This window comes from Bufo gargarizans, chromosome 9 (genome assembly GCF_014858855.1).
Source record: "Bufo gargarizans isolate SCDJY-AF-19 chromosome 9, ASM1485885v1, whole genome shotgun sequence".
In the NCBI taxonomy this organism is placed as follows: domain Eukaryota; kingdom Metazoa; phylum Chordata; class Amphibia; order Anura; family Bufonidae; genus Bufo; species Bufo gargarizans.
Window position 1 is genome coordinate 11434745 of NC_058088.1, and position 15669 is coordinate 11450413.

Below are 15669 nucleotides of genomic sequence, written 5' to 3' on the forward strand. Positions count from 1 at the left end.
TGCTGAGAGAGTTCACAGCAGAGAACGTAGACAGAGAAACAACACAAGCTGGAGGAATGGAAGAAGTCTTTGAAAATATTGGAACAACTTCAGATCTCATGTTGCTATGCTTTCTCTCAGATGCCATCAGAAGAGAGGTGCATGTTTTCTCAGATGCATCGATAGAGGCCATAGCGCTGGTAGCCTACTTTAAGGTGCCTGAATTCAACAGCAAACTACACTCTGACTTTCTCCTAGGCAGGGGCATTGCTAGGTCAAAACATTCAGGGCCTGGGCCCCTGATGTTTTGTCCCAGGCCCCGAATGTCCTACCTGCCTGTTAGATATAACTGTATTGCCGTCCTCAGGACAGCAATACAATTGAATCTAATGCACTGCAAGAGCTGAAGGACCTGTGATGACATCACAGGTCATGTGATCAGTTCTAAATGCAGTAGCTGAAAAGGACCTGGGATGATGTCACCATCATGTGACCAGTGCAGGAGAGGATGGCTCAGCATTGAAGAGAAGTCCTGGGAAGAGGCTGAGGTGAGGTCTGCTACATGAAAAGAGGTAAGTGAAGGGGTAGATTACTCAGTGTGAGAGGCAGAGCAATGTTGGGAGTTATAGTTATTTAACTGGGACTGTATGTTAGGGCTGAAGGGAGGGAAGTTATTTACATCGGACAGTGAGATTGAGTGATGTTAATTACATGGGACTGAAATTTGGAATTGGCTGGGGTAGGGTGATGTTATTTGCATGGGACTGTATGTTGAAGGCAGCTGTGGGAGGGAGTGATATTATTTACTTGGGATTAAATGTTAAGGGGTGATTTTATTTACATGGGACTGTATATGGAAGGTGTCTGGGGGAGGGAGTGATGTTATTTATATGGGACTGAATATTGAGGAGGTGATGTTATTTACATGGGACTCTATGTTCAAGGTGGCTAGGGGGGGGTGATGTTATTTACATGGGACTGTATATTGGAAGGGGCAGGAGAGATTGTGTGATGTTATTTACATGGGACTGTATTTTAGAGGGGTCTGTAGATAGAGAGGGATGTGATTTACATGGGACTGTATATTGGAGGGGACCGGAGAGATGGTGTGATGGTATTTATATGGGACTCTATGGCGGAGGGAGGGAAATAGTGTTATTTACATGGAACTGTATGGCGGAGGTGCTGAGGAATTATAATTTCTGAGGACACTTAACTGAGAAATATAACTACAGGGGGCTTTATAAATACTGGGGCACTTCAGGGTGAGCATTATAACAGTAGGGGGCGATTTAAATCCAGGGGACATTAGGCGTTCTTACTACTACTGGGGGCTCTATAGGAGGGACTTATAGATCCACCTTATTTCTACTAAGAGCACTATGGGGGCCTTATTACTACTGAGGGGTCTGTAGAGAGCTTTATTACCACTGGGGGGGACTATAGGGGGCCTTATTTCTACTGGGGGCTCTGTGAGGGTATTATTAATACTGGAGGGCTCTTCTAATAATGGAGGCACTCTTGGAGAGCATTATCACGGTTTGGGGCACTGTAGGGAGAAGTATTACTAATGAAGGCATTCTTGTGGAGCATTATCACTGTTGCCTCCCTATTCAGAGCCCCTCTAGGCTGTATGACTTGATTGTTCTGGGTCTCAGTAGTGTTGCCATCATTCATGGTGGGCATCTTCATATTTGGTATCTTGCACCTATCTTACATTGCTCTGATTGATCACCTTGAATAGGTCATTCATTCCATCTTGTATTCATCATCAGAGACACATTTACTACCTTTATTGGGATTGGGCTGATAGTAGGGCGGTGTACACTGTGTTTAGTCCCTGCTTTTTTTATTTTTATACATGCTGTCGATCATGTTTATAAATTATTGATATATTAATAAAATTTGAACTTTTAATCATGTCATAGTGGTGTGTTCCGCACTCCCTGTGATACAGGGATGTATGCAGGAATTTGGAATAACATTATGAAGGTCAATAAAATGATTGGCCCAGATTTTCCAATGTGGGTGCACCTAGACCTTGTCGTTAACTCACCAAAATCACAACTTGGCACAAGTTAGTGCCACTTGGTGCATTTTTGGTGTACAAACCGGATTCCAAAAAAGTTGGGACACTAAACAAATCGTGAATAAAAACTGAATGCAATAATGTGGAGATGGCAAATGTCAATATTTTATTTGTAATAGAACGTAGATGACAGATCAAACGTTTAATCCGAGTAAATGTATCATTTTAAAGGAAAAATACGTTGATTCAAATTTTCACGGTGTCAACAAATCCCCAAAAAGTTGGGACAAGTAGCAATAAGAGGCTGGAAAAAGTAAATTTGAGCATAACGAAGAGCTGGAAGACCAATTAACACTAATTAGGTCAATTGGCAACATGATTGGGTATAAAAAGAGCTTCTCAGAGTGGCAGTGTCTCTCAGAGGCCAAGATGGGTAGAGGAGCACCAATTCCCACAATGTTGCGCAGAAAGATAGTGGAGCAATATCAGAAAGGTGTTACCCAGCGAAAAATTGCAAAGACTTTGCATCTATCATCATCAACTGTGCATAACATCATCCGAAGATTCAGAGAATCTGGAACATCTCTGTGCATAAGGGTCAAGGCCGTAAAACCATACTGGATGTCCGTGATCTCCGGGCCCTTAAACGACACTGCACCACAAACAGGAATGCTACTGTAAAGGAAATCCCAGAATGGGCTCAGGAATACTTCCAGAAACCATTGTCAGTGAACACAATCCACCGTGCCATCCGCCGTTGCCAGCTGAAACTCTACAGTGCAAAGAAGAAGCCATTTCTAAGCAAGATCCACAAGCTCAGGCGTTTTCACTGGGCCAGGGATCATTTAAAATGGTGTGTGGCAAAATGGAAGACTGTTCTGTGGTCAGACGAGTCACGATTCAAAGTTATTTTTGGAAATCTGGGACGCCATGTCATCCGGACCAAAGAGGACAAGGACAACCCAAGTTGTTATCAACGCTCAGTTCAGAAGCCTGCATCTCTGATGGTATGGGGTTGCATGAGTGTGTGTGGCATGGGCAGCTTGCATGTCTGGAAAGGCACCATCAATGCAGAAAAATATATTCAGGTTCTAGAACAACATCTGCTCCCATCCAGACGTCATCTCCTTCAGGGAAGACCCTGCATTTTTCAACAAGATAATGCCAGACCACATTCTGCATCAATCACAACATCATGGCTGCGTAAGAGAAGGATCCGGGTACTGAAATGGCCAGTCTGCAGTCCAGATCTTTCACCTATAGAGAACATTTGGCGCATCATAAAGAGGAAGGTGCAACAAAGAAGGCCCAAGACGATTGAACAGTTAGAGGCCTGTATTAGACAAGAATGGGAGAGCATTCCTATTTCTAAACTTGAGAAACTGGTCTCCTCGGTCCCCAGACGTCTGTTGAGTGTTGTAAGAAGAAGGGGAGATGCCACACAGTGGTGAAAATGGCCTTGTCCCAACTTTTTGGGGATTTGTTGACACCATGAAACTCTGATTCAACATATTTTTCCCTTAAAATGGTACATTTTCTCAGTTTAAACTTTTGTTCCGTGATTTATGTTCTATTCTGAATAAAATATTAATAGTTGGCACCTCCACATCATTGCATTCAGTATTTATTCACGATTTGTATAGTGTCCCAACTTTTTTGGAATCCGGTTTGTATTTAGTTTCAAGAAAATTTTTAACTAGCTTGACAAGGGGCATGCCTTAGTGGGAAATGGGGGATGGCCTAAAATGTGAAGTTTTGTGACAACTTAGAGCTATAATTCCAGTCTATAGATCGTGTGACACAGTGAGAGGTTTTGTCTGGTAAAACAGGTATTTTCCTCCCAGCATGTGCTGCTGGGCTGATTTGATGGCAAATACCGGACCAGATTTTAAGTGCCTCTCCGGGTTTTGGCAGCACCTGGCTGTCCTTAAATAGGCAGCTGGGCTCAGAACCCAGGTCTCTGTGTTGGGATCTGTGAGCCTTGTGTCAGGATGAAGGCCTGCTAACTGTTTGGCGTGAATACAGGCTGGTGCTGCTATCAGCAAGGACTCTGAGGCAGAATTGCTGCATGGTGTGAATTACCACAAACACCGCAAGGTGACTTTTTTGTTTGATTATGACTGCTTGTTTTGTCACTTGCCTAAAGTGTGAATAAAACACTGAACTGTTTGATCCAAAGAACATGTTGTTGCCTCTATACTGCGTCTGCAAATCCTGTCTACCAGAGCGAACCCCCACGATAGATAGATAGATACATGGATACATACATAGATACAGTGCATTCAGAATCTCAGACCATTTCATATTTTATGTTGCAGCCTTGTGCTAAAACAAAAAAAGATCTAGTTCTCCCATCAATCTGCACACAATTCCCCTTAATAAAAAATGAACACAGAATTTTAGCAATGTTTATGTATTTAATAAAAAAAAATAAGAATAAGTAACGTGGACATAAGTATTCAGACCCTTTGCTATGTCACTTGACAAATAAGCTTGGGACTCCCATTTCTCTTGATCATCTTTGAGATGTTTCTACACGTTGATTAGAGTCCACCTAAGTTAAATTCAGTTGACTGGACATGATTTGGAAAGACCCAGCCCTGTCTATATAAGGTCTCAGAGCTGACAATGCATGTCAGAGAAAAGCCGAGGCATGACACGGAAAGAACTGCCTGTAGAACTCAGAGACAGGATTGTGTGGAGGCGCAGATCTATTAAAGGGCTACCAGAAATACTGTTATGTAGCTGACTGACATTAGCGATGCGCCCATGTCAGCACTACATAACAGTATGTTTCTAACATTTGTCCCTGCAGCCGTTTTTGTAAAAAAAGCACTTTTATAATATGCTAATGAGCCTCTAGGTGCTATGTGGGCGTCAAATCAGCACCTAGAGGCTCCGTCTACTCACCCTTTATCCCGCCCAGGTCCCCTGTTCTGCCCGCCCCGATCCTCTTGATTGATGGCACGGTCCACCGCATCGTTGACGAAATCCCGCGCCTGTGCCGCTCACTTCTGTCTTCAGCGCAGGCGCAGTGAGTGAAGGCCGCTCTCCTGATGCCGGCTTCCTCACTGTGACGTAGGAATCCGGCACCAGGAGCGCATCATTCACTTACTGCGCCTGCGCTGGAACAGAAGTGAACTGCGCAGGCGCGGGATTTCGTCATCGATGCGGTGGGCCGTGCCATCAATCAAGAGGAGCTGGGCGGGCAGAACAGGGGACCTGGGCGGGATAAAGGGTGAGTAGACAGAGCCTCTAGGTGCCTTCATAATTCTTAAATGTAAGAAGTTTGGAACAACCAGAACTCCTCCTAGAGCTAGCTGCCCTACCAAACTAAGTAATAAGGGTTGAAGGGCCTTAGCAAGAGAGGTGAAAGAGAGGTGACCACGAACCCAATGGTCACTCTGTCTGAGAGCTAAAGAACCTATGTACAGATGGGAGAAACTTCAGAAAGATCAATCATCACTGCAGCACTCCATCTGAGCTTTATGGCGTGGTGGCCAGAAAGAAGTCTCTTCTCAGTAAAAGACCTATGAAAGTTTTCAAAAAAGAACCTAAAAGGCTCTCAGACTGTGAGAAGGAAGGTTCTCTGGTATGATCAAATCAAGATTGAACTTTTTGGCCTCAATTTTAAGTGTAATGTCTGGAGGAAACCAGGCACTGCTCATCACCTGCCTATTACCATCCCTACAGTGTTTCTCAGCTGCTGGGACAGGGAGACTGGTCAGAGTTGAGGGAAAGCTGAATGGAGCAAAGTACAGAGATATTCTTAATAAAAACCTGATCATGAGTACCCTGGACCTAAGACAAGCACAGCCAAGACAACATAGGAGTGACTAAGGAACAACTTTGGGAAAGTCAGCCAGCCAGAGCCCTTGAACCCAATCAAACATCTCTGGAGAGACCTGAAAATGGCTTTCCACCAACAGTCCCCATCCAACCTGACAGAGCTTGAGAGGATCTGCAGAGAAGAACGGCAGAAATTTCCCAAATCCAGGTGACCAAACCTTGTGGCATCATCCCCAAGAAGACTGGAGGTTGATCGCTGCCAAAGGGGCTTCAACTAAAAGTCCTGAGTGCAAAATTTATGATAAATAGATGATAGGTATAGATAGATAGATAGATAGATAAATAGATGATAGGTATAGATAGATAGAATAACAATGTATATTTTAACCAGCAATGACAGTAGGAACGTATCAGGTGGATCACATAAGTAAAGTATCACAGAACTAAGGGATGTGGGATCTTCATGAGAAGTGTCAGCTCCTCTGTGGTTATTTTGTCGGAAGCTTCTTATAGAAATTCTGTAATTATTCCCCATTCTGTTAATGAATTGTTCCCATCCCTATAAAATGATTAGGGTCCTCTATGATAAGTATTGGTGAAGGCCTCTGAAACAAAGGCCCGAATACTTATGTTAATGCAAGATTTTAGATATTCCTTAAATAATACAATCAATAAATTAGCAAAAAATGTTCAAACATTTTGTTTTTCACATTCTCATTATAGGGTATTTTTAGTTTAGCACAAGGCCCCAACATACCGAAATGTGATAGATAGATAATTGATAGATAGATAGATAGATAGATAGATGTATTCTAACCAGCAATGACAGGAATGTATCAGGCGGGTCACATAAGTAAACTATCACAGAACTGAGGAATGTAGGACCCTCATGAGAAGTGTCAGCCCCTCAGTGGTTATTTTCTCGTAAACGTCTTATAGAAATTCTGTAATTATTCTTGTTCTGTTGATGAATTGTTCTCATCCCTACAAAATGATTCATATGGTAAGTATTGGTGGAGGCCTCTGAGATGATGGCTGTCACCGTGCTGGTTACTACTAGTAAAACTTACATTATCCTAACGATTACCAGAGAAGGCTTCCTACAGAAGAACCCGTCACCTCTGGATTAGGGAATTGTAACTGAGTGACTTCCTTGCCTACACCTAGAAGACACACGGCTCCCTTTACCCATGCGATGATTCCGCTGATATGGCCGCAGATTGCAAAAACAAGAATAAATTGCTAGTGACCATCATGACCTGAGGTCCCTCACATGGAGACATTGGACTTGTGCCACCATTACCATGGATTGTTCTCTGCAGAGAGTTCCAACCTGTGGCTCTCTCCTAGGGTTGTCAAACCTGCTGGGAGTTGTAGTTTTATGAGCCACAGGTTGGGGAGCGTTTTCTTTACTATTGTCACTAATCCCTGAAAATTGCAAGAAAAGGTTATAAACAAAATAAAAACAAATGAAGTTTCCAATGGGGAGAGTAGTTTTGTGAGCTCCTCTGAGGCAGTATCACACATGACGGGCTTAGATACACTGCCTCAGCAGCACAGTATCCCTGAAGACGATTTAACAGTACAGTCCAGTAATAGAAGATGGGTCCTTAAAGGGGTATTCTGCTTATAACAAGTTATACTCTATCCTATTGATCACTAGAACGGGGGCCTCCACAGGGTACGGGCAGGGGCCCCCATTTTCATGATCGGTGGGGGTACCTGTAGATAGGGGATAACCTGTTGTAGCTAAAATACCCCTTTCAGTCAGTTTCTGAATTTTTAACTTCTAGTTGCAGTAGATAGGGCGGCGCTGTTTTCATATGGATTGAACTGGAGGATACACGCTCCACTTTGGGGCTTGATCCCGACTGAATTACATAATGTCTATGTATGTTGTGGAGCACGTATGACTCACGGCTCAGATCATAGCGTCCATAAAGTACAGTCACCGGTAATGTGCAGGGCTGCGGACACTCACACGGCATCAGGGCAATAAACATGTACGGTGTTGTCACTGGTAAAAGAAAAATATGACGGTTTATAGGGTGTCAGACCCGAAAGAGGGAGGCAACTGCTGGAGTGACAACACCGAGCAAGAAAAGGAGGCAAAAACACAATGATAACTGCGGAGCATTCACAGGCAGCACCGAATCTACCACATACTGGGCTATTACAACCCCCATCGGATTAACTGATTTACAGCGTGTGTGTCAGCAGGGAGCGGACAGACAGGAAGATAAAGTGTGACAGAACAGGAGGAGATATGGATGGATGGATAGATAGATAGATAGATAGATAGATAGATAGATAGATATAGATATACTGTAGATAGATAGATAGATAGATAGATAGATAGATAGATAGATATGAAATAGATGATAGAGAGAGAGAGAGATAGATAGATAGATAGATACTATAGATAGATAGATAGATATAGATATACTGTAGATAGATAGATAGATAGATATACTGTAGATAGATAGATAGATAGATAGATAGATAGATAGATATACTGTAGATAGATAGATAGATACTGTAGATAGATAGATAGATAGATACTGTAGATAGATAGATATTAGATAGATAATTAGATATTAGATAGATAGATAATTGGATATATATTAGATATTAGACAGATACTTCCCACACCCCATAGCCCCGTGTACTTTCGCGGACACTCACCCACAGGTAGAAGGTCAGGGCCTCTCGGCTGTTGTGCAGGGGGAGGATGAGGATGGTGTAAGCAGCGTGTACAGCCATACAAAATGTGTGTCCTTAGGAAAGATCACATGTAATACGACATCTGATGAGTGTGTATCTGCCGCACTGTGTGTACAGGTCCAGGTCTATATACAGGCTGCATACGTGTGTGTCACCAGATGACGGTATACTGTGCAGGCAGCTGTATAACAGAGGGTGTGAGCATGTACTCCCTCAGGAGCTCTAGGCGTGTCGGTGTATATACCTGTACGTGCCGCCCAGCCCCCACCTCCCTGTATTTATGAGGCTCTTTGGATCCACGACTTCATGTGACTGGGACTTCTCTCCCCCCCTTCACTTCTTTCTGTGCCTTTCTTCCCCCCTTCACAGGCCGCCCCCCCCTGTAATTTACTGACTCCTAAAATTACCGGTGTGATTGCACCTGCCCTATGCCTTCATCGCCCTCTTTAATCTTTGATGTCGTCTCCCTAAGCGACCCCCTTCCTCGGCAGAGCCGCACAGACTTGTCCGCCTGTTGCCTCCAAGCGGCAGCCCCGTGTGAATGGAGAAGTTATGCGAGCAGAGCTGACACTCCCTCGTCACCGCTCATTCCCACCCCTCCCTCGTCTGTCTACCCTCTCACTGCCCCTGTCACCCACCCTCTCCTGCCTCTCCTAGGCCTCCATGATGAGAGGGACCGACTGAGAAGAGGTGGTCGACACAAGAACGAGAGACCGGAAAGGACTGAGCTCCAAGACAAGTAGAAGCAAACGTTGTAGGTCTGTTGTATCTAAGATTATCACGTGTGATACTGCCAGACAGTACTACACTCCCCATCATCAACTCAATCACAAGGGGCTATGCGTAGTATCTTCATGGACTAAAGTGTTATTAAAGTGCACCCTCAATAACAAAATCAGACCAGAGTTACATAGACCTCAGAGAATCCTGCTTCCTTTTACAGGTCCATGCTGCATGCTGTGCCGAGGCTGGAGAAGAGGAGAAGTCCTCGCATCCCTCGTTTTGTCTCTTAGGTTCTCGTATTTACTAAAGCCACATCATAATGTAATGACTACTGTACAGTACGGCTGATTCTACCGAATACAGCGAACCCGCTGCATGCTAGGAAGCCACCCATTTTTGCACAGCATGCAGCAAAGACCTACGGCTGCAGTATCTTTAAAGTGACTGTTTACCTATAAGGAAAAATTAAGTGTCAGGTATACCTTGTTAGTGGTCTCGCCCTGCTAGAGTGTGCCCCCCCCCCCATCTAATGTCCATAAGATCGTAGTGGGAAGGGGTTAAAATGACACAACCCATTTAACTAAATGAAGATGCTTAGAGAACCAAAACTACGTGAATTCTGCTTCCTTTTACAGGTCCGTGCTGCATGCTGCGCAGAAGCTGGAGAAGTATTCACTTCCTGTGATTTGTCTCTCACGCCCCTGTATTTAGTAAGGACACATTATAATATAATGACCACTGTACAGTACGGGTGATTTTACCGAATATAGGAGACCCATTGCATGCTGAGAAGCCACCCGTTTCTGCGTAGCATGCAGCACAGACCTACAGCTGCAGTATCTTTAAAGTCACTGTTTACCTACGATGAAGAATTGAGTGGCAGGTATGCCTCGTCTCTTATGTCCCTGTATTTAGTAAGGACACATTATAATGAATACTGTACAGTTAGGTTGATTGTACTGAATATAGGGGGCCCACTGCTTGCTGGGAAGCCAACCATTTTTGCACAGCATGCAGCACGAATCTAAGTCTGCAGTATCTTTAAAATCACTGATGATGAAGAAATGAGTGGTAGGTGTACCTTGTTAGCTGCTCTCTCCCAACTAGAGTGTACCCCCCATCTAATGTCCTGTTAGATCCTACAGGGGGGTCGTTGAGATGGTGCAAATCATTTAACTAAATGAAGAAACTTGGAGAACCAAACCCGAGGACACAACAAGGCCCACTTCAGACTGCTGTTATATGGCAGCATTTTAGGGTCCCTCTTATGGCTGCAAGCTCCGGATCTCTGCTTGCTACTTCGAAAGCAAATTAAGATCCCCATAGGGGCCAGTGGGAGCTTCAGGAGAACCACGTTGGGTGGCTTTAATCTGGACCCTAAGATGCAAGTGTGAACAGACTTTGGATCGCTGTTTGTTTCCGGACACAATACATTCTGTATTAGGCTCTGTTCACACACATAGACCTCTGATGGAGGGTTATGACATATGGTGCTGGTTTGGTGTGGCCTATGGCCCTCATGTTTAAAGGTATGGATTTGTACAGGTGTGCTTTACTATGGAGCTGAAATAAATGGTATGCTGCCATATACCAGCCCAACGGAGACCAACAAGAATCTTTTTTTTCCTGCATCAGGTCATTTGGGCTCTATGGATACATCTGGTGTAAGGGCCAAGAGTTTCAGCACATACACTGCATGTAAATAAAATACTAGATGTGAACATGGCCTTAAAGTGTCCTTAGGTCCTGCCAAAAACACTGGGGAGATGGCTTCTTGCTCTTCTTGGGCTTATCCTCTTTGCTATTGGCTGGCAAGAACCTGCCCAAGAGTCCCCTCCCCTGAGGAGCCTTATAATGAGAAGGAATCGGCCCAGTGGTCATTGAAAGGATCTGGAGCAGGAAACAAACATCAGACCCTTCTGTACTGAGTAGCACCATAATGGGGGGTGCACAGACTCTTTTTGGGGCCCCTCTCTTCTATGTACACCACAGATAGTAATACACACAATTGCTTAGCATTGGCAGGTACCGTGTTGTAGTCGATCCCACTTGTCAGTGTGTGGCGCCGTGCGCGCTGCTCTTGGCGTGTGAGGCGCGCGGCGGTGGAGGCAACGTCATGGTTGATGCTCTGGGAACGGGTGACAGCCTTAGACCCTGGGAGACAGACAGAGAGAGCGACATCACTTGTGGTTTACGACCCCCCCCCCCCCCCCCCCCGTCACCAGGCTGAGAGCTGCACTTTTAAGAAGGACATTTATTATAAGAGGCTTGATATTCCTCTCTCAGTAATTAATGTTTTGATCTCTCCATCTGTTCCCATCTTATGAATCTGCATCTGTTCTGATGAAATTAAGAGTTCAATTCAGGGCTGTCCGCAGACAGATTGTCATCTCCAGGACCGCCGCGTTATGGAGCCTGGTAATTTATCACCCCGTCTCCTGCTCCTGACCTATACTAACTGTACCTATGCAAAAGGTAGGGCAGCAGGTGCCGACACGTGAAACAGAGGAGTTATCTGCTTCTGGATCTAAATCAGAATGTTTACTTTCACCGACAACAAGCAGAGATCTTGAACATGTCATGTTAAATGATGCAGTGACGCAATTCTTTATAGAAATTTGTTCCGATGACTCACTGAAATGTTACGCCACTTTAGTGTTGATCGGAAGTCACTTTCGTTATTCTATGAGACTTTGATTTAGATGAAATGAAAATGAATGAATGAAGAAAGTGACTTCCGGCCCACAGATAAGAGGCTGTAAGAGTCAGTAAACCTGAAGGACAGTCACATGGTACAGCAAAGGACTGGAACGAGAAAGAAAGAAAGAAAGAGAGAAGAAAGAAAGAAAGAAAGAGAGAAGAAAGAAAGAAAGAAAGAAAGAAAGAAAGAGAAACAAAGAGAGAAGAAAGAAAGAAAAAGAAACAAAGAAAAAAGAAAGAAACAAACAAACAAAGAGAGAAGAAAGAAAGAAAGAAAGAAAGAAAGAAAGAGAAAAAAAAAAGAGAGAAGAAAGAAAAAAAAGAGAGAGAAAGAAAGAAAGAGAAAAGAAAGAAAGAAGGAAACAAACAACCAAAGAGAGAAGAAAGAAAGAAAGAACATTTGTATGATCTGGAGCAGGATTTATGACTAAGTCCTGATAGGACTCCTAAGAGAGACAGTGAGAGTCCTGCTGTCCCCACCCACACAGGATGATTGACACCTCTCTGTCTCAGTGTGTGTACAGAGCAGGCTGTCACTCATCCTGTGTGGGCGGGGACAGCAGGACTCTGACTGTCTCTCTTAGGAGTCCTGTCAGGACTTTAGGCTACATTCACACGTCAGTATTTTTCTATATCCCGAATTTCGGTCCGTTTTTTGCGGATCTGTTGTTCCTGAAAATGTTTCCGTATGTCATCCGTTTTTTGCGGATCCGCAAAAAACGGAAACATGTATAAATTTCACAAAGCAAATAAAGTTGTTTGGATTTCTTTGAAAAAAAAAAGTGAATAAGTTATTTCTGTGGGCAGGATTTAATTTCCAGGAATGGATTCCGCATAAAACGGATGACCTACGTAATGACATACGAATGTCTTCCATTTTTTGCGGAACCATTGACTTTGTATTGTACCAGGATCCGATTTTTGCGGAAAAGAATAGGACAAGTTTTATATTTAATCGGACATGCGGAACGGAACAACGGAAACGGACAGCACACATTGTGTTGTCCGATTTTTTCCAGGACCCATTGAAAATGAATGGGTCCAGAACTGGTCCTGATCTGTTCCGCAAAAAACGGAACAGATCAGGAAAGAAAAAACGGACGTGTGAATGGACCCTTACTCTGCTTTTTTGACCCATAAATCCTGCTCCAAATGATATAAACCTATACATCAAAATGCTCAGCATCTCTCTCTCTATCATATCCTGCTCTCAGATAGCGGAGCAGAAAACACCTGGTTCACGTTAAAAGGTATGTGCCACGTTTAAAAGTTATCCCTACCTTTGGCCATCTCTGCCAGCACACATGCTCGACCTTTTACTCCATTCAGATGGGGGAATAGGACCCCTATTATGAGGATCAGTGAGGGTTCCAGCAGTCGGACCCCAACAATCAGTGTGTTATTCTATACCTTGTGGAGTCAGAAGGGTCCAGCACTTCTTTGCCTCCATTTCCTGCCTGGGTCTGAAGAGTATTGTGAACTTCAGACCCAGTGCGGGAAGATGGGTCATGTAGAATTAGGCCCATGACAGCCCACCTTGTAGTAGATATTGTCATACATACTACAACGTATGGGTCACCATCCACTCTGACCATGTCTGGATCACGTCTGGTCTGAGCATCAACATTTCAGTCCTGGCCAACTAAAAGCTGAACATCTTGTATATATTCTGCATGTACTATGGTGGCACATGTGCCGTGGGTTCTGGGTGCCAAGGGTGACAACAACAAATCACTCTCCCTTGGACAAAGAATTAAGATAGTGGGCTAGGGCAGCACGCAGAATTCTTGTCTCAGGTGACAAAAAGCCTGGCTATGACTCTCTATAACAAATGTCTATGATGCCATGGTTAGGGTTAAAGGGGCTGTCCACTTTTTAGTGTGTGAAATGAAATATCATTAGTATATGGCAGACTGCCAAGGGACTCCCACCTACATCCTAAAAAAAAGGGAGCCCTGGCATTGGAGATCCCTACTGATCCAGCCCCTGCCATGAGAAGTCATTGAGTCCAACAGTCTCCGACCAGAGCAGTATGACTTTCTTAGGCCATTGGTGGGAGTCCTACCTGCCACATTGTCCACAGACCTCCTTTAAAACCCTACAAAGTCATTTATTTATTTTTTGCCATCAAGTAATAATCCCTCGATGCTTAGCCCTTTTTCTCTTAATGTACAGATTACACCCAGACAGATGGCGCAGATTAAAGAGGGTTATGATACACAAGAGTCAGACCGGAGAGACCGCACAGGACAGTCGAAGGAGAATAAGGGGATGAGATGGAGAAGATAAAGAAGCAGAATGAAGAAACACTTAGGAAGAGAAGTAGAAGATATTCAATGTTAGAAAGATCCATCAGATCTCTCAGACTCACCCCTCTTCCTTGGTGCAGCTGTGTCTTGAGGGTCTCCTGCTCTCAGCGCTTGGGTAAGCCCCCTCACCAGTCGAGGAAAACTTAGGTATCCTCCACTTGAAGCAGTTGCCTCTCTAAGAGCCTGTGGGACGCCTGCGAGAATGCTTGGTCCACCCCAAAGTCCTTCAATATCCTGCACATGCACCCGGCCACCACCTTCTTCTTCCAAAATGTGGTATAGGATCCGAAGGCTGCGGAGAAAGCCTCGGGAAGGACAAGGAAAAGCAGTGGAACCAGGGGCCGGGGCACCAGGGGGAGAAGGGCCAACATTGGTAGAGGAGGGGCTGGGGGTGCAGAGAGGAGAGGTAGGGCAGGAAAGGAACAATGTGCTCATGGTGACTTGAGGGTATTGTAATCAAAAAGCTTTCTGTCTATCTATTTACTATCTATCTACTATCTATTATCTATCTGTCTCTCTATCTATTATCTATCTATCTGTCTATTATCTATCTGTCTATCTATCTATCTCATATCTAAGTAATTAAAATAAGCTTTATTGACAGGACTAAATACTTAGTAGAATTTCCAAAGCAAGTAGGATATAATCTAGTTAGGACTGGGAATGGATTTATCTATCTGTCTATCTATCTATCCCTATATAGTCTGTTCCTTCCTCCTGACACCCCGTCCCGGGTCTTTGGTCCTCTCTCTATGCTGGACATCAGCCTGTCTCCTCTATAACAGCATTTCCAAATATTTCTCACCCCCTACTCAAATAAATTACATCAAAGTACCCCCAAGGCTATGACCATACACCGTGCTCCACCGGCCCCCCCTAGTGACACAGGGTGTTCCCCTCAGACTGGGAATCTCTGCTCTGGATCACGTCTCCTTGCAGTCTCTCACTCGCTGTCTCTTCTTACTCACACTCTCTCTCCTGCCAGTCTCTCCTTCTCTTGCAGTCTCTTCATCTGTCAGAAGCCTTGTTCCTGGCTCTGCTTTCCCCCTGCAGGATTAGCTATGGCTGTTGCGTGTCTCTGGCACTTTCTCCTTACTCTCTTCCCCTGTCCCTGGGTCAGTCTATGGGCCAGTTGGCTGTCTCTTCCCCCTCCCTCTCCCAGTATAATCTCTGTGATTCTTGCTAAGTCTCTACCTCTTTCTCTTTGTAGCTTGTGATGCTTCCTGTGGTTTTAGAGATTGTCACATGTGTGACACATGGGACTGTGGACCAGACGGGACCAGAAACACTTGCCTGGCTCTCAGTCCTTTCTCTCCCCTCCCCCTACTTCAATGTCCCTTTGTCTAGCTCCCCTCTTTGTCCCCCCTGTGTATCTTCTGTCCCTGTTCCTCCAAATTCACCTGTCACCCTCCTCTT

At 44.4% G+C, this 15669-nt stretch overlaps 1 protein-coding gene across 3 annotated transcripts in view; it reads right to left on the reverse strand.

The window, feature by feature from the left end:
- SAPCD1 (suppressor APC domain containing 1) overlaps nucleotides 1-15392 on the reverse strand; it is a 34734-nt gene extending 19342 nt beyond the window's left edge. For 2 of the 3 annotated variants that reach the window (XM_044306682.1, XM_044306684.1), the window contains exons 1-2: nucleotides 14316-15358; nucleotides 11274-11398 (exon numbers count right to left, since the gene is read on the reverse strand). In XM_044306682.1, the coding sequence (XP_044162617.1) occupies nucleotides 11274-11398; nucleotides 14316-14688 (498 nt within the window). In that variant the 5' untranslated portion in view covers nucleotides 14689-15358. Of the gene's footprint in view, nucleotides 1-11273; nucleotides 11399-14315 lie in introns of all 3 variants that reach the window. The other variant, XM_044306683.1, reaches the window with a different exon arrangement.
- Nucleotides 15393-15669: the final 277 nt, after the last annotated feature.